Raw genomic sequence first — 22,883 nt, 5'->3', positions numbered from 1 at the left:
TAAAGAAAAAGAAAATGAAGTATTTAAAATGTTTATTATTACAATAAAACTGATGTGATTTTAATATTACATGCAGCGTATTAAATGGGACCTATCATGCAAAAATAACACAGTTTAAACACAGTTGTGCGGCAGTAGTGTAAACGTAGTGAGCCTTTAATAGTAAAAATGTATTAATTCTATTTTTTAATAATCACACGATAAAAACAGTCTGTAGAAACACTTTGATTGACATTCTTCCTTTCTACATGTCATCAGAGGTGACATTGTCACCCATCAGTCACAATCTCTCCCTCATTAGCGTAAACAGCGTTAAGTAAAAAGCAGCCATTCGCCGTTAGATGTTTAACTATATACCTGCTAAAGTATGGAAGTATATCAGCGACTAAATGCTGATTTATACTTTCGCCTAAAACCACGTCGCAGACCTCCACTGACTGCGTGCCCACCTCACGAGACGGATGAGGCTCCGTTGTTTGTATGTATATGTATATACACACACACACACACACACACACATGTACAGGATATAAAATGATAGTCTTTAAAATGACAGGGGGCAGTCAAAAAAAAATTCATTGTAAAGTCGGATGGATAAACAGAGGAGCAGGAAGTTTCCGGAACTACATCATCTCATTAACATCATTCAAGAATTTTTAAGTATTTTCATAATTTATTTTAATGATTGTAAAGATATTTATAACCATTCAAGATTTTTTTTTAAATCAAACTTTGATGCATCACATGCTTTTGTTCATATCTCAAACAGTTCTACCTATTAAAGTTAAATTTCAATGACAACAGGACATGGGTTGCTCATCAATTATATTTTTTTATTATGGAAAGAATAAAAGCCAAAAAAAGTACACTTACAAAAAAATACTGACTTTTTTAAATAGATTTAATCCACTCCACAATTCACACATCACTATCTGGCTAGTTTGTGTCCTCTGCTTATATGCCAAGGCAATAATGGTCCAACACTATTACCAATAAAGCCTAGAAAAACAGGAGATCAGTATATTGTAAACCGATTGGCTCAAATATTCCTTTCCAGTTATCAATGAAATAATTAGTTTCTTATAGATTTGTAACTATTAAATTGTTTTAAATCAAAAGGAATGGGGAAAACAGTCTGTAATTGTGTATTAAACCACCCAGGTCTCCACTTTTTCCACGGCCTCTCTATTTGGCCTCAACAAACTTATCCCTCAAGTTTTTCTAAACTTTTTAACAAAAACTTTCCTCCTTTCCCACTGCTATTTCTAGCCAAGAATTATTTGTCATCTGGTTCTGCCTATGATCATGCATGGACGGATCATAAAGATGTCTGTACAGGTGTACCTGTTTCAGACAAAATCTCTTCAAAGTGATTCATATTTAACTCAAATGAAACGCGGCACCACATAACCTGTTCACTTTTAGGATATACAAATGTAGTGCAGTCTCCGTAGACTGCATTTTTCTGAGACACTTTTCTTTACTTTTTCTGTTTTTCACATAAATAAAGTTAATCCTGTTTTAAAATCTGCCACCATGCTGACACACAGGCTTTTTTAGCTCCGCCCTTTTTAAAAAAGAGCACAATGTCATTTGAATTTAAAGCGACAGTCACCAAAATTGCACAATTGCAAATCGATCCCTGTTATGTTGATGTTTTGTTTAGTTCTATGCTTTCATTTGTCACGCCTATTCATTTGAGCTGTCTCTCGTTAATTACCATAGTTATTGTCTCCACCCCAAATATATATATAGCCAGATATGTTGCGAATGAGTGTTCTCCCTGTCTGTGTTTTGTTTATGTTTTATTTTGAGTTCCATAACCCCGTAAGACTGCATTTGGATCTTTACATTTGATTCACTCTTTGCACTACACGTCAGACAAAACACGACCTGTGGAATTTCAGTTTCAAATATTTCCCCAGTGCTGTTTAACGAGATACATGATTCAGCTTAAAGTGCAATTTAAATGCTTAACTAGGGTAATTAGTTTAACTAGGCAATCTTGATCATGCTACCAGAAAACATGATAGAAATGTGGAGTATAACATAAACAGTCTTTTAATTTAATCACCCATGAACCTCTACAGGAATAACAGGAGTAGAAACCTGACAGAGACACAAGGAAAGTAAAAGATATAAATCCAAGGGATAATCAGGTAAAAGAAGAGGCGAAAAGGTTAATCAAATAACTTAATTAACGTGGGGGAGAAACTGGGTCAAGGAGCACATGAGGAGAGAAAACAACAACGATCTAAACAGTTGTTTGTTTTTAAGGGGCTAAAGATGATGAAAAGTCTTCAATTAAATTGTTCCATCATCATTCAATGTAACATATATACAATCATGTAAAAATAAGACAACATTCGTATTCAGTATTAAATTACAAATAATACAATTTATTATGGAAAGACTAATCTTACTAAATTTGATTATATTTAAAATATTTGAAACTTCCTGTTGACAGATAATATAGCTAGTGGTAATATAATTACTATTATCAGATGGATAATATAGTTAGCTGAGTATTTATATTATAAATATTACAATATAAAAATTAAACCTTTAAACTATTTTATTTGAGCAATTACTACTTACAGAAAATCGGGCCCAATCACACACTTTTACACTTGATTTGAATCAGATATTACTTCCAAAATTATATATGTATATGTATTCTCAATTTTTTTAAACATAAATATTTATGCAGTGGCACAAAGTTAGATCTCTTTCTAGACTTTACACAAAAACAGCAACATGTGCGGCATGACGCATGACATCACTTTTTTTGCTGAGATGCTTTTGGTTCAATGCCGGCAAAGTAGAACACAGAAGCAACATGAAGCAGAAAGTGCGAGTATGTCTGTGGTCTGGAGGTATTATAAAGTTGATGACGACAACATTTCCATAGCAAACTGCGAGATATGTAAACTTGGGATTGCCTGCAATTTTTTTTATTGCATTTTTAATATTTATTGTTGCACTAAAGTCCAAAAGTGAAGATAGTGATGTTATTTATTACTTGATTTTGCACACACACTACCACTACCACACAGAAGCACTCTGTTTGTAACCAAGTTGTTAAATGTTAAAATAAGGTGAATTAAATAAAAAATAAGGAACATCCTGGATCTGTTTCTTCGTTCTTCTTAATTATTTTTATTTTATTTTAGAAAAAACTCAAAATCAAATGACTCGGAGGCAAAAAAAAAAAAAAAAAAAACCCTGATCTGGACATCCCTGATATAAAGATAAAACAGAAACCAGTTATAATTTACTATATAATTTAATATATAGAAAGGATGACAATTAATGAATGTCAAACTTGTAGAAAAGAACAATCTCTTCATTAGCAGAATCAATGTGACTTTACATGAATAAAGACCTGAAAGAAAATCTCACAGTGAAAACATTCTTAGAAGTTATGTGATCTTTGGTTTCAATTCAAAAACTATTTTTCACATCTGCAATAATTATTCTCCTTTCTCAGTGATGGATGATTAATGCCATTTAAAACACTAAAGTCTAAAAAAATTATCCACGTTACGCCTGCTTTGGTGTCCTTGTCAGACTGGATAAGTGAGAGCCTCTGCAAGGCCAGCAGTTCTGGTGAAGGGTTTTGTGACAGAGAAATGAACATTTGGCCTGAGCTAAACTCAGCTGACAGCAGCAGTGCAAGGGGGGAAATGCTGATAGCTTCATAACACAACAACAAAAAAGCCACTCACTCTGAATCACAGTCCTCTTCGGCCTTCACAACAGATCCCTCTACGTACTGCGGTAATGCTGTAAAATAACCAACCATGAGTTCATTAAAACAAGAAGTCTACAAAATTTCCCAAATGATATAATTCACACTCCAAACAGAGTTCTTTAACCTTAAACATTATTGTTTTAAAATGCACAACATTTGCTACAATAATGCCTGGTATCCACACTTATCTGAAGTTTTAAACTAAAAAAGCCCTGCAAACCCCGTTTTAGTTTAAAAACAGAAGAAAAAAAACCTTAAAAACACAGTGTATTCCAAAAAGCAAATATCAGTGTTTCTCAACCACGTTCCTGGAAGACCACCAGCTCTGCACATATTCCTTGTCTCATTAATCAAACCTCACCTGATTTTGATCATTAGCGCATTAGCAGAGACTGAAAGACCTGTAATAGATGTAACAGACAAAGGTGACATCCAAAACATGCAGTGTTGGTGCATGGTTGAGAAACACTGGCATATATCACCCTTTAAAGAGCACTTTGAAGTAAAAACAATCATGGCTGCCACATTCAAGTGTTATTCCAAAGTAAAGTGCTTAAAATGGCCATTTTAATGGGCCTTTAAAAATGAAGCATTTCGGAAGGTACAATCAATGGGACACTTCGGACCCTTATGATCCTTTGCATGTGAAAGCTGTTTGATGTAGAACACCATGTTCCATTGGAAAGGGCTCATCCCTATGCCCTAAAGCTATCAATGCGGAAGGTGAAACCTCAGAAGGGATCAGGCCATGAGGATGAGCCCTTAGGAATTAAATGCACAACTTTTCTAAAAAGACTTGCTGTCCACATTGGCTCCCTGAAAAGTTCTTATGGATCATTGCATTTCCTTCTCTAATTCATCAAAGCCCTGATCCTGTGGACATAATGATCATTTTCTTTTCATGTTTGTGACTTCACGCAAAATTTAAAGAAACCGATTTGGCAGAAAGCGCATCCTGAAAGTTTTCTTAATTTTAAAATGCCAAAATGAGAATATAAAATACATGATAGCATTGCTAACTTGACAACCAGTAGTAAACAAACATATGCACTGTACAAAATATCCATAAATTGGCAGTTTTCCATATTTTGTGATTCATGTTTTTATTTTTTTTTTATTTTTCCCCATGTATTTATGCTTTTGAATTGCATTATTTGCATTTGTTAAACAGTAGAGTAAATTTTTTTAGCATCAAAAGATGACAGAGCAGAGATCAAGGTCCCATAATGCAATTTACAACTGTAAATAAATGGAAAACACTTGGGAATCACAAAATATGGACACTGTAAATCAACAGATATTCTACAGTGTCCATAGAAAAGGTTGTATTGCTCAGTTTAAATGGTCAGTTGCTAAAATGAAAGCGCAGTAGTGTAAAGAGCCTAAAAGACAAAAGGTTTGTACTGGAATTCAGACTGCATGTGCAAAGCTGCTTATGATCTCCGGCACATTTCTGACTTACTGTGATCCTCAGTGCAAAGCGAGCAGACTCCATCCACAAGCTCTTTGGCCTTGGCTGCGAGCTGGCAGGCCGAGTCTGGGATCGGGGACGGTGTGTCGGGGCTGTCGGTTGCTGGAGATGCTTGTGCACTCCTGTGGGATGAGCAGATGTCAGGATCAAGAACGGAAGGACAATAACACTTTCAGCATGTTTGACTCAAACAACTTACCCATTTTCAATCCCGAATAAGTAAGTGTTGGTGAGAACTTTGTGGACATTCTGTAAAAACAGAGTAAAAAAAATATATTTTTGAAGGACTTCTGATGTCTATATACACTACCTGACAAGTCTTGTCGTCAATCCCAGTTGTAAGAGCAACACATAATAACTTGACTACTAGTTGATCATTTTGAAAAGTGGCAAAAGGTCGATTTTTCTGATGAATCATCTTTTGAAATGCATCCCAATCATCACAAATACTGCAGAAGACCTACTGGAACCTTCATAGACCCAAGATTCTCACAGATATCAGTCAAGTTTGGTGAAGGAAAAACCATGGTTTGGGGTTACATTTAGTATGGAGGCGTGAAAGATATCTGCAGAGTGGATAGCAACATCAACAGCCTGAGGTATCAAGATGTTAGTGCTGCCAATTACATTACAAACCACAGGAGAGGGCAAATTTTCAGCAGGATAGCGCTCCTTCCTTTACTTAAGCCTTCACGTCTAAGTTTCTGAAAGCAAAGAAGGTCAAGGTGCTCCAGAATTAGCCAGCCCAGTCACCAGACATGAACATTATTGAGCATGTCTGGGGTAAGATGAAGAAGGAGGCATTGAAGATGAATCCAGAGAATCTTGATAAACTCTGTGAGTCCTGCAAGGACGCTTTGTCATTCCAGGTGACTTTATTAATAAGTTCAGCTCTCCAAGCTCATTGGAGTCATACACAATATTATAATATATAAAAAAAATTCCCACTGCACCATGATTTTAAATTCTATACTGTACATTATTTCTGTTAAGTGACAAGACTTTTGTCTGAGCCAAGTCAGACCTTACTGTCCTAATGGAATAATTAAAAATCAAGGCATGATCATATTTTATTTTGGTAAAATAAGTGTAATCTAGAGGCCTTTGCCTTTCATAGAAAACCACTTCTGATACCAAACGATCAACTAGAAGTCAAGTTATTATCTGTTGTTCTTAAAACTTGGATAGGCGACAAGACTTTCGTCAGGTAGTGTACAGCTGATAGTTTGTTTAAGTTTTGAAATGTGCTTTATGTTTACCTGGGCAAAGCCAAGGAGCTTCTTGTTGGATATCTCCAAGTGTTTTCGAGTGAGTTCAGACTTTCTGAATTGGCTGTCAATGGCGGTCAGCCTTCTGTTCAGATCCATCACATCCTCCTGAAAAGAAATTGGCAGTTAGAATAACTTGAACTAAAACTATTCAAATTATTTTGGTTAATTCAAATATAAAAAACAACCGAGTAAAAAAAAAGACAAACAAGCCTTAAAATCACCATACAACATGTTACAGTTTATTAATTTTCAGTAAATGTCTTTTTCTTTTTTTTTCTTTTCACATTTTAAACACTCATTTGACAGGACAGTATAATTCGCTGCTTAAATCATGACATGGAAATCAAGTTATGTCCATCTTTTAATCATGTCACACTTTACAGTCTTATAACAATTATAATATAAATATCTGAAAATAAGCAGTTTCTGTAATTTGTGATTCATGTTTTTAGATTTTTTTTATTTTTCCTTATTTATTTATGTTTTTGAATTGCATTATGGGAGCTTGATCTTTCCAACAACTTCCACCAGCTTTTAAGTGACTTTTATTAACATTTTTAATAATTTAAAGAAATGTATTATCTGGTTTGGTGATGAATATTACAGCACAAAAACATTGTAATAAACTGCCAGTACATTTTCTGTTATTTTACAGACTTATTTCTCCATATATTTTTACACATGATATTATTTCAAACTACTAACTTAACTTAATGTATTACTTTCTGACCATCTATTATTAGGCATTAAAATAAACATTACGATCATGATTTTCAAAAGTATTACAGAGCACTGTAGGCGTTCAATAATACCATTTGTTGAGCCTCCCCCAGATAGACAGATAGAGGGATCATAAACAAATATCTTAAAATATTTATGAATAATCAGTAGAGATAATATAGAGCTATCTAAAAATCAGCCTACAGTGACACTGTAACACTTCTAGCACGTAGATGAATTTTTATGTAACCTTTATTGAATATTTAACAAAAAAGCAGCAATTAAGGCAAGAATATCTAACAATCTTTATTTATTTATTTAATTATATATATATATATTTATTTATTTATTTATTTTCCCAGAATTTCTTTTTCTTTTCTTTTCTTTTCTTTTCTCTTTCCTTAACCTCATATGCAGTATATGATGTTAAATTCTGTTGTAAAAATAATGTATACACATGTAAAAGTTTGTATCAGAATTTGTGGCATTGTAAAACATTTGAATAAAAACAATGTACAAAAAATAATAATATGAATAATAATAATGTGAATATTTTTTCAGCAAACAGAGGAATGTGCTAAAATGTACCTTAGTGGCCTCCAAGCCTCTCTTGTTCTTGCCGGCGAGCTGGTTTTTCAGATCTTTGATTTCGGCCTCCAGGAGCTGAATGACCTCCTCATAGTCCTGCTCTGCACTGTTGGTCTGTCTCTGCACAGCTTCTGCCACCTGCAGTTTACTCTTCAGACACTTATTCTCCTCCAGCGTTGCTGTGGCCTTCTGTTTCACACATACACACACAAACAAGGCAACCAAACATCTTAAATGATCACATATGTTCAAACGCTGGGATTACATATATTTGGCATACTCAAATATGACAAGGCAAAAAAAGTCATCCATTTATTAAAACAGATTGCATGCCTCTTAATAGTTGAACTGCATATATTGAAACATTTAAGATTAGTCAAGTTGAACTTTTTTTTAGGCTTCACCTCTGCTGTCTTCTGCAGTTCATCCTCCAGAGTCTTCTTACTGTCCTCTGTGTCTTTCAGCATCACCTGAGAAAAATGCGATAAATCTTGACGTTAGTTTGCTTGCAAAATTGTTTAAAAACTCAAAAAAATGGCAGTTTAAGATCTGGGATATACAGAATACAAAATATCTATACTTTAAATATGTTTTATGATTTATTCATCAAAACGTCTCCAATCATAGGCCTTTCTCTTTCTTATCATGTCCATTTGCTACCATTTTAATGAAAAATCATCTTAAAGGGTCATGAACTGCCTATTTTTTTCCATTACTGGGTCTGTTGCATAAAACATGAGTCATTGGCAGTTCATTCCACTGTGACAATGCCTAATATTCAGCGACTAAGCCAAAGGTAAATGGATAAATGAATGAATGAACTTGTAATCTATTACAATTTTACATCAATATCATAATTAAGATGTTATAGATTGTTGTCTGTCTTGTTTAAACCCCTTTAGAACAGGTTTAGAAGCACTTTTAAATAACTAGTGCTCATTCAAAACATTTTTTTTGTATTTCAACATATTTTGTGATTTGAAAGGAAAGGATGTTTTCAGTAGAATAATTAGTCAAAAGATGAAGGCAATTCTAATATCTCAGATCATAAATCTTTAAACGAATGTTAATTTTGCATCCTGCAGTCAGCTATCAGAGCTTTATACTTGTGTAATTATTAAAGGAACAGCTTTAGTCCAGCTACATCTGTTTGTCTGAGCTCTCACCTTGAGTTGTTTCATCTGCACCTGGAGATGTTTGACTTCATTCTGAAACTCCTCCAGCTCTTCACTGCTGTAGCTGCACTCTGATTCATATGTCTGAAAAGGAAAAGAGTGAAGCAATACTGGTGAAACACTCTTTCGAAAGCATAAATATCTGTAAAAAGGATTTAAAAGTGCCTCATTATAATATTTAAATGTTCTTTATTTAATTAAAAAAGACCAATTTCTAAGCCCATCCTTTCCAAGAGTCTGCTCTGCTCTGATTGGTCACATCATGGCTCAGTCTGTTATGATCAACATTGACATATCTGAGATGTCAGCAAAGCTAAATCTGTGTGCAGTAAAGATTGTGTTGATTTTCACTTAATCAATTTAGCCTGTAACAAAATCAGCTTCAACCTCAATATGAGCTCAACATTAGCAGGACAAATCTATTGGTAAACCTGCAAAAAGTCTGCAGTTTATTATAAGATATTCTGACTGAACTAGCTATTTATATGCACAAGCATGCCACAAGCCCTTCTTCATAAGCCCCTTTCACACATATAGACTTTTCCAGATCATTTTGCTGTAACGAGATGTGAACAGCACCTTGTTAAAAAATAACGAAAACTTTGTTCTGCAAGTTTTTCTGGAATGGCACATTGTGACATTGTAACCAGTTAATTCACACAATTCTGCTGTGTGTGAACGCAAAAGGAAAATGTCTTCATTTAATTTAGTTTAAAATGATGTCAGAATTTACTTTTTATGGATGTGTGAATGGTGCTTTTACAGTAAAATTAGAGTAGATTAGATTTAACTTTATAGTCATTACACACGCACAAGTACAAGGCAACCAAATGCAGTTTAGGTCTAACCAGGAATGCAACAGCAGCAAGTGCAGCATATAGGTATAAGTTATGAAGTGCAATTGGGTTTTATTCACAGATGGAAGTACTATGAACATTATATGCAGAGATTTACAATAGATGAACATATGCAAAGGTTGCTATTAATAACCAGATGTATGCATATAGATATGAACATAATTACAAATGTATAAATGCAGTAGATATGTACAATTCAAGATGAAGTAGTGCAACAAAGTGCAAGGAATATGTACAATTTTAAATGTGCAAATATTAAATAGTGCAGTGTTTATGTGGAGTATAAATTATGAGGAGAGTGTGGGGGTGTATGAGGGGGCAAAAGAGTCAGTGGGGGGCAGAGTTTTAATAATATAAAAATATTAAAAATATTAATAATATAAAAATATAATAAAATAAATTATAATAAAATTATTATGATAAAATTATTATTTAAATTATAATAAAAAAGGGAGACAGTAATATTACTGTGTGAAAGAGTTTCATAGATATGTATGCACAAGTAACAGATTTTAGTGTATGCAAGCTTTTTAGCATTTAGTAATATAAACAGTAGAATCAACTCTTTTTTAAAAGACAATAACTTCACTTATCCCTATGCATATGATCTTTAACACTTTGCAGACCTTTTACATTGACAAACAACTTCATTATGCACTGATTGAAAGGTAATGTTTATAGATAAATCACATTATGGGGCACTTTAAGACCAGAGGCAGTTGAGTGGTTACATATTAGTATGAGACAAATCCAAACTCTGACAATTGAAGTGTTTAAGAGCTTAAAGGACAGCTTTGATAACTTTCCTGAGCAGCAGAAAAGCTCCTTTAAGAACGCTGGGTAAATCTTCAGACGCGCTCAACTCCAGGAAAAAGTGAAGTCTCAATAATGTGAGGAGGTGCTGTGAGGATAGTTTTAGTCTGTGTCACAGTCAAGCACAGCAATGCGAAATTGTACAGTTGTACTTACTGGGGAATGAAAGGCAGAGGTGTCCATCAAACTAGCTGCTTCCTGGTAGGAGAACATAAACGGTCCCTGTCCCAAGCCCACCTCCTCCAGCTTCTCCTGATAGACACTGCGTGTGGCCTCCACAAAGTCTAAACACAGAAACAAAGGCAAAATCAGCCATAGTAAAGAATAGTATTAGAACAAACTGCATAGAAGAAAACATCAAAATCCTCACATTATCAGTCAAAAATTTGGAATTTCGATTAATTGGAAACACTAAGAGTTTTAAAAATGTTTTAATAAACACACTAAGGTTTAAAATACAGTAAAACATTAAAATGGTAACAATTCATTTGATTTTATTATAATCTAGACTGAGCAATGAAGTTTGCACTGCGCACTCGTGTTTTTAAACTTTTTTTGGTGCATTAATCTTGTCAATATTAATCAGAAAGTCATGATTCACACTCATTAAATAGATAATACTTTGTATTTTTTGTATTTCTGTATATCTCAAAACACAGACATTTCAGCACAATGAGGCAGGGCTGGAGTGGGACTCCTTTTCAGTCCTGGAGTTTCAAGCCTTAGACCGGCCCACATCTGTTCACGGCGGACTATATTAAAATAAATTAATTTCCATTTCAGTTTCTAATGATACTATCTCGTCTTTTTCAATGAAACAGCTGCTTTAGAACTTCAAATGTTTTTCATAAATTTGAGAACATTAAAGGGTGGCTAAATCTTCAACACTATTCCTTAAAACATCACAATGTCCTTTCCTGTAATATCTGAATGTATATTATGTTGAAAATTCTTTAAAGATATCCTGACCTTTGTAAAGGTGGTCAGACAGAAAAATAAAAATAAAATATATAAACCTATATAAGTATCTCAAACAGTATTATATGTCTTAACACTAAAATTTACAAATACTCAGGTGAGGTCGGAACTCAGGTCAGCGGCGTCGTAACGCAACATGCTGACCACTGGACCACAAAGGCGCTGCTATGCTGGTGCGTTTGGAAAAAAAACAAACTCCTTTTTTTTTAAATTTCTGATAAAGTTATGTCAGATTTATTGATGTAGTAAATCATCAGATCTTCATTGAGCAGAAAGATAGTTACGTCATCATTAACCTGCAGGCTGCATTTTGCTCACGGGGATGGGAGAGAATAAATAAAAAGAGCGGAGCTGCAGCAAAATAATGAATAAAAAGAGTGAGACCATGGTCAAATAAATAAATGAAAAAAGTGTGACTGCTGAGAGTGCAGGCAGCTATAGGACACCGGTGATGATCATTTGATGCTTAAGAAACATATACAGTTGAAGTAAGAATTATTAGCCCACCTGTTTTTATAATTCTGACATAAAATTTATATCTTATAAACAAATTTTAAAACAGTAATATTATATAACAGTTAATATTTCTGTTGAAACAATGATGAACTATTAAAACATTGGTGGTAAGAAAGAAACGAAAGAAATAAAGAAAGAAAAAAAGAAAGAAAGAAAGAAAGAAAGAAAGAAAGCACTTGTGTACACTATTTGTGTGATAAGACTACAAAATTCTGAAGTCGTATTTGATTTAAACAGCCATCTATATCACTTATTTGAGCAGCAGATGAGTGATATCAAGGGATTGATATTAGATTTTCTTGCGCTTTTTAATGAGGTACCTTCGCGGACGACAGTTTTAAAACATCACATTGTTGTCGGTGATGCCGTCCCGATTAAGCAACACAAGAGACGTAATGAAGAATTAAGTCATGTACTTGTTGGGGAATGAGCATGCTAAACCCAGTAGCAGTCCTTGCAGCAGTATATAAGAAACGAATTAACGGTTAAGATTGTCTGTCCTTGTTTATTTCCATCCATTTTCTTCAGTCATAATATAATTTTCTAAATGTTACATTTTCTCTCCCTATACACCTTATTGAAACACATGAAATTGATCCAAAGTCTCATTTAACATTTATAATGCTAGAATTCTTTATAACGTATTATGAATAATTAAACATATAAAAAAGTAAATATAAAAAATAAATAATATAAAAAATATAATTGTTACACATTTAAACAAATGCTGTTAACTTAATTTTAGATTAATCAATCATACCTATAAAAAATACTTTTTCTCAAAAATATTATGCAACATAAACTGCTTTTAACAATAATAATATATATATATATTTTTTTTAATTCTAACCATTAAAAACAAACTGTAGTGTAGATTTTTAAAAAGTATGATTTCAGGTTAACTTTTGCTTGCTAAACAAAAAAAAAAAAAAGTGAAATATATTCTCTTCTGTCACTCAGCTAAATCCATCCAGCATATTCCTGATAACAGGAGAAAGAGCGTCTAGAGGGAATATTTATGTTCAGGTGTTCTTGCTCTAAGTGTTTGCACAGCTGAAGTACAAGGAAACCAGCAGAGCTCTTGCTTTAGCACAAGCACTTTGATCAGGGTTTGCGGGCGACGGCATCTTCCTGCGGCGAAGCATAAACTCCCTGTCATGAGCAGCCTGGAAATATACTTAGCTGTCTAAGTTTGTACTGAACCCAAATATTATTTCCCTTCCCTCGCAATCTGCCTCCGACACTCATTCTAAGTGTTTCAAAATATAAACTCCAGGATTGTGATTCCCTCTTTATAAGAGGCATTTCTGCTCATGTCAAAACATGATTATTTCCTGTGGTTATTTCAGAGGTTGGAAACCTTAGGCACGCAAGCTGGACCGGTAATCACTCAGTGCGAGAGAGATTTTGGTTATTTCCGTAATGTTGAATTTGCGTGCTGCACTACCTATTTTTTTAAGGTTTTTGCTTAACTGCGGTAATCCTTTTTCAGTCATGCAACCTTTTATTAAGCTGTATGGAAACCTAACGCTCCAACTGAACTGAATCTGTTGAGTGTGTTTGACACTGGTGATTTTAAAAAGGAACTGATATATAACTATTATAAATCCCGAAATATTTTTCACCCTGTTTCATATTCGCATCTAATTTTGACATATGTGAATTCCTCATGTGGCATTTAAGTCCACATCAAAACAATACTAAATTTCTATTTTTTTAGCCTGAACATTTTGTTAACAATTAAAAACATATATAATTTTTTTTTCCAGGATAATATATTGCAGTTGTGGGATAAGAGTGTTATGGATGTATCTGTACCTCCATATGAGACTGTTCCCTGTGGGTCTGTGGTGAGACTCTCTCTGAGCTGCCTTCTCTTCTCATCTGTCACATCCAGACCCAGGTATGATAAAGCCTGTAAAAAAAAAAACATCAAAATTATAATACCCATTTAACCAAATTTACATTTATGATCCTGGATTAGAGATTTTTCTTATATCCCAAAATCATAAAGATCCTGTTCCATGAAGATATTAAAAGATATAAAATTTCTATTAGTTTATGCATTGCTATCAATTTAGACAACTTATTAATGTCAATTTTTAAAACAGTTGTATTTCAAGCTGAATATTGCCCTTTCATTCATTTATTCATTTTCCTTCGGCTTGGTCCCTTATTTATCAGGGGTTTGCCACGGTGGAATGAACCAGCAATCATTCCAGCATATGTTTTACACAGTGGATGCCCTTTCATTTGCAACCCAGTACTGGGAAACACCCATACACACTCATTCACACACACACACACACACACACACTCATACACTACAGCCAATTTACTTAATCCAATTCACCAATAGCACACATCTTAGGAGATAACGGGGAAACCGGAGCACCCAGAGGAAACCCACATGAACATAGAGAGAACATGCAAATTCCACACAGAAATGACAACTGACCCAGCCAGGACTTGAACCAGCAAACTTCTTGCGGCGAGCTGATACCACTGAGCCACCTTCCATGAAGATATTTTGTAAATTTACGACTGTTAATGTATCAAAACCTAATTTTCAATACTTGAATTCAATTCAATCTCTCCATATTTGGATTTTTCTGAACCCTCAGGTTCAAAATTTTCAAATAATTGTATTTCTATGAAATATTGTCATATGCTAACAAAAGCAAAGCGTATAAATTCAGCTCTCATATGATGTAAATTGATATCTTTAAAAATAAAATTACTGCAGATTTAGTTTGAACCTGGAATTAAGATGCACTTTTGTTGATCTAAAAGTGTAAAAAAAAAAAAAAAAGTCTGAAAGGTTTTGAGCTTGACAAATTGGTTTGACCATTTTCAGAGCTGGTCAACATTCAACTGACTGAATTTTATTATGAAGGGCCAAAAACTAAACTTGATTGAGGGTGATGGGCCAGAGGTAAAGATACCCAACTGTAAAGTTGTCAATGTTATTTCGTAATTTATTATAATTCATTATATAATTTAATACTACAATTTCATTCATTCCTTTATTTTCCATCTTAGTCCCATTATTAATCTGGGGTCGCCACAGCAGAATGAACCGCCAACTAATCCAGCATATGTTTTTACGTAGCGGGTGCCCCTCCAAATGCAACATATCTCTGGGAAACATCCATACACACTCATACACTACCTACGGACTACCTTAACCTACCCATGTCTTTGGACTGTGGGGGGCACCGGAGCACCCGGAGGAAACCCACACAAATGCGCGGAGAACTCCATACAGAATCGTCAACTGACCCAGCCGAGGCTTGAACCAGCGACCTTTTTGCTGCGAGGCGACAGCACTACCTACTGTGCCACTACGTCACCCAGTACTATAATTTATAATATTTAAAATATTTTATATTAATATTTATAGATTTTTGTAGACTTTATAATGAATTAATGTCTAACAATAAAAAAAACATGAACAATCCCATGCATAACACTAAAAATATGCCTTGATTCACTTGCTGATGTCTTCTGTGATGTGCACTATCCATCAAGTGACTGTATTTATTTATGTTTTTAATCTGATTTATTCACAACAACTCTTTTTTTGTAGCTCAACAGTTAAAAAAAAGTTATGTAAAATCAAAATTGACAATCTCTGTTAAATGCATTCCCCCCAAAATTCCCCAACATTCTCCCTCTCTTCTTAGATGAGGTTGAGGGCCAAATCAAAGGTTACCGTGGGCTAGCTTTGGTCTGCGGGCCCTATTAGGCATCTCTGGTCTAAACAGTTCTATGCTCAGATGCATTCAAACAACCACAAAAGTAAGAAAAAGTAAAGTCTCTTGCAGGAAATTCTGGAAAATTCCATATTATACAGTAAGGAAACTTTTACTAAGGTTTTTACATTTTTTAAAATCACTGCCATTTTCTACAGTGCATAATGTTTAGTGTGGTTCTGCAGCTTTCAAAGCAGATATTAAAGCAAATCATTTGTGTGACGTTATAGATCAAAAGATGAGCAAAAATCCGTACATATGACCACTACAGGCCCTCCACTCCATGAAATCAGAAAAATGATGGAAACAAAGCTTTAAGATTGATTCTGGTGATATCTGTGAGTGAATTCTGGAGTGGTGTGATTCAGTTTTCGATCTACTTGCATTTAAATGTATTAAACTGTTGACATACATTTCTTTCTTCTTATTAAAAAACTATTTCGAATTGCAGGGAGAAAAATACTTTTCATAACAGGAGATATATCAACATCTAATTTCTAGAAACGCTGATATTTGTTAAACAGATACAGAATATATTGGTTACTCTTTATTTTAAGATATCATTGTCACGATGTTGCTATTCATTTAACTACTGAGGAATATATTCATTAATTACATGTACTTAGTGTATAGTTAAAATTAAAATGCAGGTTATGTTTAAGTTATTGTAATTACTACAGAAAGTACATGGAAAGTTTGCAACAGACAGTTGACTGATTATTTCCTTGAATCTCTGAGCCTGAAAAGTCACATTACATCTTTATACACAAGAGGGCAGTGTGGTGATAGGGGTAAATGGTGTCCAATAAATCCAGGCTTACGTTCGATAAGAGTTCAAAAGGCTGTAATATGGCTAATCAGATTAAAAGTGAACATACGATCTAATACAGGCAGAGAAATAAGATATATAGCCAAAAAATTATACTCCAGTATCAAGAAAACTGTCTGTCTACAAATAAAACATATATACTTGCAGATGTATAGGAACTAAGTCACACAGCAAATTTGCACAGTGTCAAATACCTGTTCGTGCAACACTTAATGTAGTGCGCACTGTGTCTTTAGTCCACATTTAAGTGCTCTCGTCCATTGAGACCTAATCCTATTAATGGGCCGGTAGATTAGGGTCAGCCCTGGGATCAGCGGGATTAAACTAAATCTCTGCTAAACAACTGCACCATAACAAAGAGCAGGGACAAAGATCTGTGAGGAAAGTGACACTGAGATATTAAAGGTTATCTTTATAAGCGTTCTCTCGGGTGCTTTGCTGTTGAGATATTGGCTTTTTGAAGTCAGATTCACCTGAATTGCTGGGTCTGACAAGTATTAGGTACTGCCCTCATTTTTGCATTTAAGCAATTAAATTGTACTTTTAAATGTTGAAAATTATAAAAATATCAAATCCATTGGTATGTTCTAATTTTTTCACACTTACACTCATGGTAAATTGTAAATGTGAATTTGATTTAATTTAGTCACCAAAGTGATGTTATCTAGCTTTATGTTGTTCCCAACCAGAGCTGGGGCCAATTAGGAGGCATCAACAACTGAATTGATAAATTGTGATTAATTTCAACTCTTAAAAGCCCAAAACAAAAATGAAAATATATTAAACATATTTTTAATTCTATATTATAATCTAATAAAATAGATACTAATAATTTTTTTTTTTTGTTATTCCTCCCTCTCAGTCACTATTGGTTTTAACAGTAGAACCTACAGCTAAACCTACAATATTGTGGGTATTTAACATATAAATACTCAAAAAAAAAAAAAAGTTTAAAGACAGCAGTGTTGACATTAATACAGCAGGAATTTCAGAATTGTTTTGCTGTTGAATCTGAGTGCTGTTAAATAGGGCTGATAGTTACACATTTTACACAAATTTCCATTCACAAGCTTGCAATTTGATTAAATTTAGATTTCAAATCAGAGTGTTTAGAAAATGACAACTAATGCTGTAAACTAAACCTTAGTATACTACTTTAGAATAAAAGTAAAAGTTTAAGTAAACAATAAATAATAATAATATTTCTACTAATTTTTTGAAGCATTCATTCAAACACATCAAATATTGAAGGCAAAAATGCACTGAATGTTTAATACAGGGAATATTTTTGTCCAAAAGTTAAAGTTTAAAGTGTTCAAAGCCAACCATCGAGTCTGTGTACATTGAATGTCTAAAATAAATATAATGTTGCTTATTGTTTCAAACTGTTTTATTCATTTCCTTCTACTGTTCAAGCACTGATTGAGGGATTATATTACTTAGAAAAATGGAGCATCCCTTGGTTGAGATTCATTCTTTCGTGCAACAGCTCAAAATCTTTTGTATAAATTTGTATAAAATAAATCACACTAATCATAATAAAATAGACATATTTTGAAAGCTGATGGGCGACAAGGTGGCTCAGTGGTTAGCACTGTCGCCTCACGGCAAGATGGTCGCTGGTTCAAGTCCCGGCTGGGTCAGTTTGCATTTCTGTGTGGAGTTTGCATGTTCTCCCCATGTTCACATGGGTTTCCTCCGGGTGATCCGGTTTCTCCCACAGTCAAATGACATCCGTTATAAGTGAATTGAATTAAATAAATTGTCTGTTTTGTATGAGTGTATGTAAGTGCATATGGATGTTTCCCGGTAATGTGTTGCAGCTGGAAGGGCATTGGCTGTGTAAGACATATGCTGGATAAGTTGGCGGTTCATTCCATTGTGGCAACCCCCGAAGAATAAAGAGACTAAGCTGAAGGAAAATGAATGAATAAATGAAAGCTGATGCTTGGTTTCATTTCCAAAGTATGCAAAAATTGTCTAATTTATTAGATGGGAAGCATGTTAGAAAACGTTCGAGGTTACTAAAGTAACCCTTCGTTCCCCGAGGAGGGGAACGGAAGCACTATAAGTGGATTTGATTGTAAAATCCACGCATTGGGAGGTTCGGTTCAGAAGCTACTCGTCTGAAGAGTATTGAACGGGCCAATTAAGAATGAATTGGCAGCGCAAGCCTGCGCAGGTGAGCGGCATAAGCAATCAACTGAGTATATAAGCTCACCTGGCGCAGCAGACGCTATCCTTTTTAAGCTGAAGAGACTTTCAACAGCTAAGGGACAGTCATTATGGCGACGGAGTATAGTGCTTCCGTTCCCCTCCTCGGGGAACGAAGGGTTACTTTAGTAACCTCGAACGTTCCCCTTCGGGGGGAACTTCAGCACTATAAGTGGATTTGATTGTAAAATCCACGCATTGGGAGCCCATTGAAAGCGCCATAATGACTGCACCTTACCAACACCCCCGATGAGGAGATAGTCAAGCAAGCGTGACGCACCCACATCATGGGGGGCGCGGTCCTCCAACGTGTCCCTGGCCCTAATTTATCCTACTTCAACAGAAGTTTTACGGATTTATATATATATATATATATTTTTTGGGGTGTCGTGAGCATCTAGATAATTCTAGGAAATACGACAGTACGTTGGGAAGCGTGCAATCCCGATAGGGAGGACGCTGCGGAGGCCATCCGTTACCCAAGGGGGGATAGATGGCAGAATTTACATATGGACTAGCCCTAAAAAGGGGGAGTACGCATAGCAAAAGAGTGGTTAGCGGGGAGGGAAGACACGGGTCCGCCCAGGGGGGGGGGACTTAACCGTGGCTGAATAAGCATATGGGATCGCCTAGTGGGGACCACGCATAGCAGACACCTTTACCCAAAACGCGGGCTGACCAGCGGGCAGACCTACAACGTAGTGGGCCAGCAAGTGACTCCTCCGCTGAGTCAGTGCTGGGGGCCACGGAGGAATCTGCAGGGCTCACCTGACGGGGAACTTTACTGACAGATAAAAAGGCGCACGTATCTCCGTGTTAGGGAAAATGGCGCAGCAAGCGTGTTTCAACACCCTACCGAGTTGTTTCCTCAATCACCAAAGGTTACCTAATACCCTTGAGGAAACCGGCTCCACTCGCAGATTGTAAAACCTTGCAAATGTGTTGGGTGTCACCCAGCCCGCAGCTCTACAGATGTCTGTTAGAGGGGCGCCGCGTGCGCGCGCTCGAGAGGATGCGAAGCTCCGAGTGGAGTGCGCACGCGCTCTCGGGGGACGCGGCTCATCTCGGCTCTGATAGTGAAAGAAAGGCATCCACAATCTAGTGGGAACTTATTTCGGTACGGCACTTCCCTGCTGCCGACCGCTATAACAGACGAAGAGCTGCTCAGATGATCTAAACTCTGAGTGCGGTCCGGATAATACGCAAAACGCGAACTGGACAATAAATAAGGGCTGGGTCTGCCTCCTCCGAGGGCAGCGCTTGCAGGCTCACTACCTCGTATTAAAACGGAGTGGTAGGAACCTTGGGCACATATCGCGGGCGGGGTCTCATACGTGAGAGAAGCCAGCCCAATTACAGGCACGAGTCACTGACCGAAAAATGCCTCCGGGTCCCCGACCCTCTAATCGATATCAACGCGACCAGCAGAGCTGTCTTCAGGGACAGAAATATACTGAGTCGAGGATCGAAGGGATCTGACGCGGCTTGTGTAGCGAGGGCGAGATCCTAAGAGGGCATGAAGGGGGGCGGGGTGGATTAATTCGCTTAACGCCCCTGAGGAACCGGATGATGAGGTTATGCGTTCCCACGGTGCTGCCAGCCACCGCGTTATGAGAGCGGAGATGGCAGCCACGTAACCTTGAGTGTGGAGGGCGACAGCCTGCTCTCCAACTTCTCTCGGCGTAAAGAAAGCACAACGCTGATCTGGCAAATCACGGGGGTCTTCTCAGCGAGAGACACACCATTCAGTGAATAGACTTCACGTCAGGGCATAGGCGCGCTCGGGGAGGGGGCTCTAGCCCGAGTGACGGTATTAGCCACCGCAATCGGAGGTTACCTAAGTCTTCCTCGCGTCTAAAAATCTCTTCAAAGATCGGCGAGGGTGCCAGGTGGTGCCCTGTCCCTGAGAGAGTAGGTGCTCTCTCGAAGGGACTGCCAGGGGAGGGCTATCGCGAGGGAGAGCTCTGACACCCAGGTCCGGTTGAGCCAGAGGGGCGCAACCAGCAACCTGTTCCTCGTCCTCCCTGACCATGCACAGTAACTGCGCGAGCAGGCTCACTGGGGGAAACGCGTATTGCGCGTGCCCCGAGGCCAGCTGTAAGCCAGTGCATCCGTGCCGAGAGCACTCGGTCAGGGAAAGAACAACTGGCAATGAGCGATCTCGGGGGAAGCAACAGATCGATCTGGGCTTCCCCGAATCGCGCCCATATCAGCTGAACAGACTCGGGGTGGAGTCTCCATGCTCCAGGACGCAAGGCTGCCGTGAGAGCGCATCGGCTGCACGGTTGAGCTTGCCTGAATATGAATGGCGTGCAGCGATTTCAGCCGCGGATGACTCCAGAGGAGCAGACGGCGGGCGAGCTGAGACATGCGGCGAGAGCGCATACCCCCTATACGGCTGATATACGCCACCGCCGCCGTACTGTCCGTCCTGACCAGCACGTGTTGCCGCTCCAACACCGGAAAAAAACGGTGGAGAGCGGGGAACACTGCCAACAGCTCCAGGCGATATGCCAATGCAACTGGGTACCTTTCCACAGGTCCGCAGCCGCATGCCCGCAACGCACAGCCCCCCAGCCCGTGTTGGAAGCGTCTGCTGAAACGACAACAAGACTGGACGCCTGTTCTAGAGACACCCAGGCCTGTAGGAACGAGGGGTCGCTCCAAGGGCTGAGGGCGCGGCGACACAGCGCAGTAACAGAGACTCGGTGTGCGCGCGCGTGCCATGCGCGTCTGGGGACTCGATCGTGAAGCCAGTGCTGAAGTGGTCTCATATAGAATAATCCGAGCGGCATGAAGCGGCTGCGGATGCCATATGCCCCAGGAGCCTCTGAAATTGTTTCAGTGGGACCACTATTTTACTGTCGAGCTCTCTCAGACAGTACAGCATCAGCTGAGCGCGCTCTCCGGAGAGGCGCGCTGCCATGGTGACCGAGTCCAGCTCCAGCCCGAGAGAAGAGATCCTCTGCACGGGGGCGAGTTTGCTCTTTTCTCGGTTGACCTGAAACCCCCACAGGTGGAAGTGCCAGAGCACTTTGTCTCTGTGCATAATCAACTCTGTGCATAATCAAAAGAGAGGGCAATTCAGCCAGTCGTAAAGAAATTGAGTATGCAGATGCCCGCGAGCCGAAGGGGCGCTGAGGCACCCTCCGCGGGCTTGGTGAGGACCCGCGGAGACAGAGAGAGCCCGAAGGGGAGGGCTTTGTATTGCCAAGCTCGACCTTCAAACGCAAACCGCAGAAACTGTCGGTGGCGAGGAAGAGTGGAGACATGGAAATACGCGTCCATCAGGTCTAATGCTGCAGACCAACCCAGAGGACGAACGCACCGGAGGATGCGCTTCTGCGTGAGCATTCTGAACGGCAGCTTGTGCAGGCAGCGGTTCAAAACGCGCAGATCTAGGATTGGCCGTGACCCACCGCTCTTTTTGGGCACGATGAAGCGTGGGCTGTAAAACCCGCTCTCCATCTCGGCTGGAGGGAGCGGCTCGATTGCATCCTTCGCCAGGAGGACAGCAATCTCCTCTCGCAAGACAGGGGCGGACAGGGGGCTGACCCTGGTGAATACACACCCGTGACTTGGGGGGCCGTTTCGCGAACTGAATCGCATAGCCGAGTCTGATTGTGCGTATGAGCCACCGCGAAGAGCTGGCCCGCGCTAACCAGGCAGGCAGAGCTCTCGCTAATGGACTCATCGCTACAATCGCTGACGTACCAGCAGTGGGGCAGTGCGGAGTGGGTGTGCTGATCCGGGAAGCTCGCGGGTCCCACGGAAAAGCTGGAGGTGGGATATTTGCTCTCACTCCAAACCCGAGCTCCGGAGGGGAGGCTCGAGGGGTGGGAGAAAGGAGACCGTCCTCCCAGCGCTCGTGAGCCACTGGCGAAACGCACCGAATCTGCAAGCTAGAAAGCATAGCGTCCCAGACTGGCAGATTTCGGGCTG

At 38.2% G+C, this 22,883-nt stretch overlaps 1 protein-coding gene across 5 annotated transcripts in view; it reads right to left on the bottom strand.

Moving 5' to 3' along the window:
- The window catches only part of si:dkeyp-72e1.9, a 91,231-nt gene that overhangs the window by 4,065 nt on the left and 64,283 nt on the right, over positions 1 to 22,883 (bottom strand). For 4 of the 5 annotated variants that reach the window (XM_087244842.1, XM_087244844.1, XM_087244841.1 and 1 more), the window contains exons 13-21: positions 13,962 to 14,058; positions 10,806 to 10,933; positions 8,971 to 9,063; positions 8,209 to 8,274; positions 7,805 to 7,993; positions 6,485 to 6,601; positions 5,425 to 5,474; positions 5,217 to 5,347; positions 3,729 to 3,786 (exon numbers count right to left, since the gene is read on the bottom strand). In XM_087244842.1, the coding sequence (XP_087100968.1) occupies positions 3,729 to 3,786; positions 5,217 to 5,347; positions 5,425 to 5,474; positions 6,485 to 6,601; positions 7,805 to 7,993; positions 8,209 to 8,274; positions 8,971 to 9,063; positions 10,806 to 10,933; positions 13,962 to 14,058 (929 nt within the window). Of the gene's footprint in view, positions 1 to 3,728; positions 3,787 to 5,216; positions 5,348 to 5,424; positions 5,475 to 6,484; positions 6,602 to 7,804; positions 7,994 to 8,208; positions 8,275 to 8,970; positions 9,064 to 10,805; positions 10,934 to 13,961; positions 14,059 to 17,577; positions 18,752 to 22,883 lie in introns of those variants that run through there. The other variant, XR_015481026.1, reaches the window with a different exon arrangement.

Source organism: Danio rerio, chromosome 3, assembly GCF_052040795.2.
Source record: "Danio rerio strain M-AB ecotype USA chromosome 3, GRCz13ab, whole genome shotgun sequence".
NCBI classification, from domain to species: Eukaryota; Metazoa; Chordata; class Actinopteri; order Cypriniformes; family Danionidae; genus Danio; species Danio rerio.
This window is presented reverse-complemented; position numbering and strand designations above follow the sequence as displayed.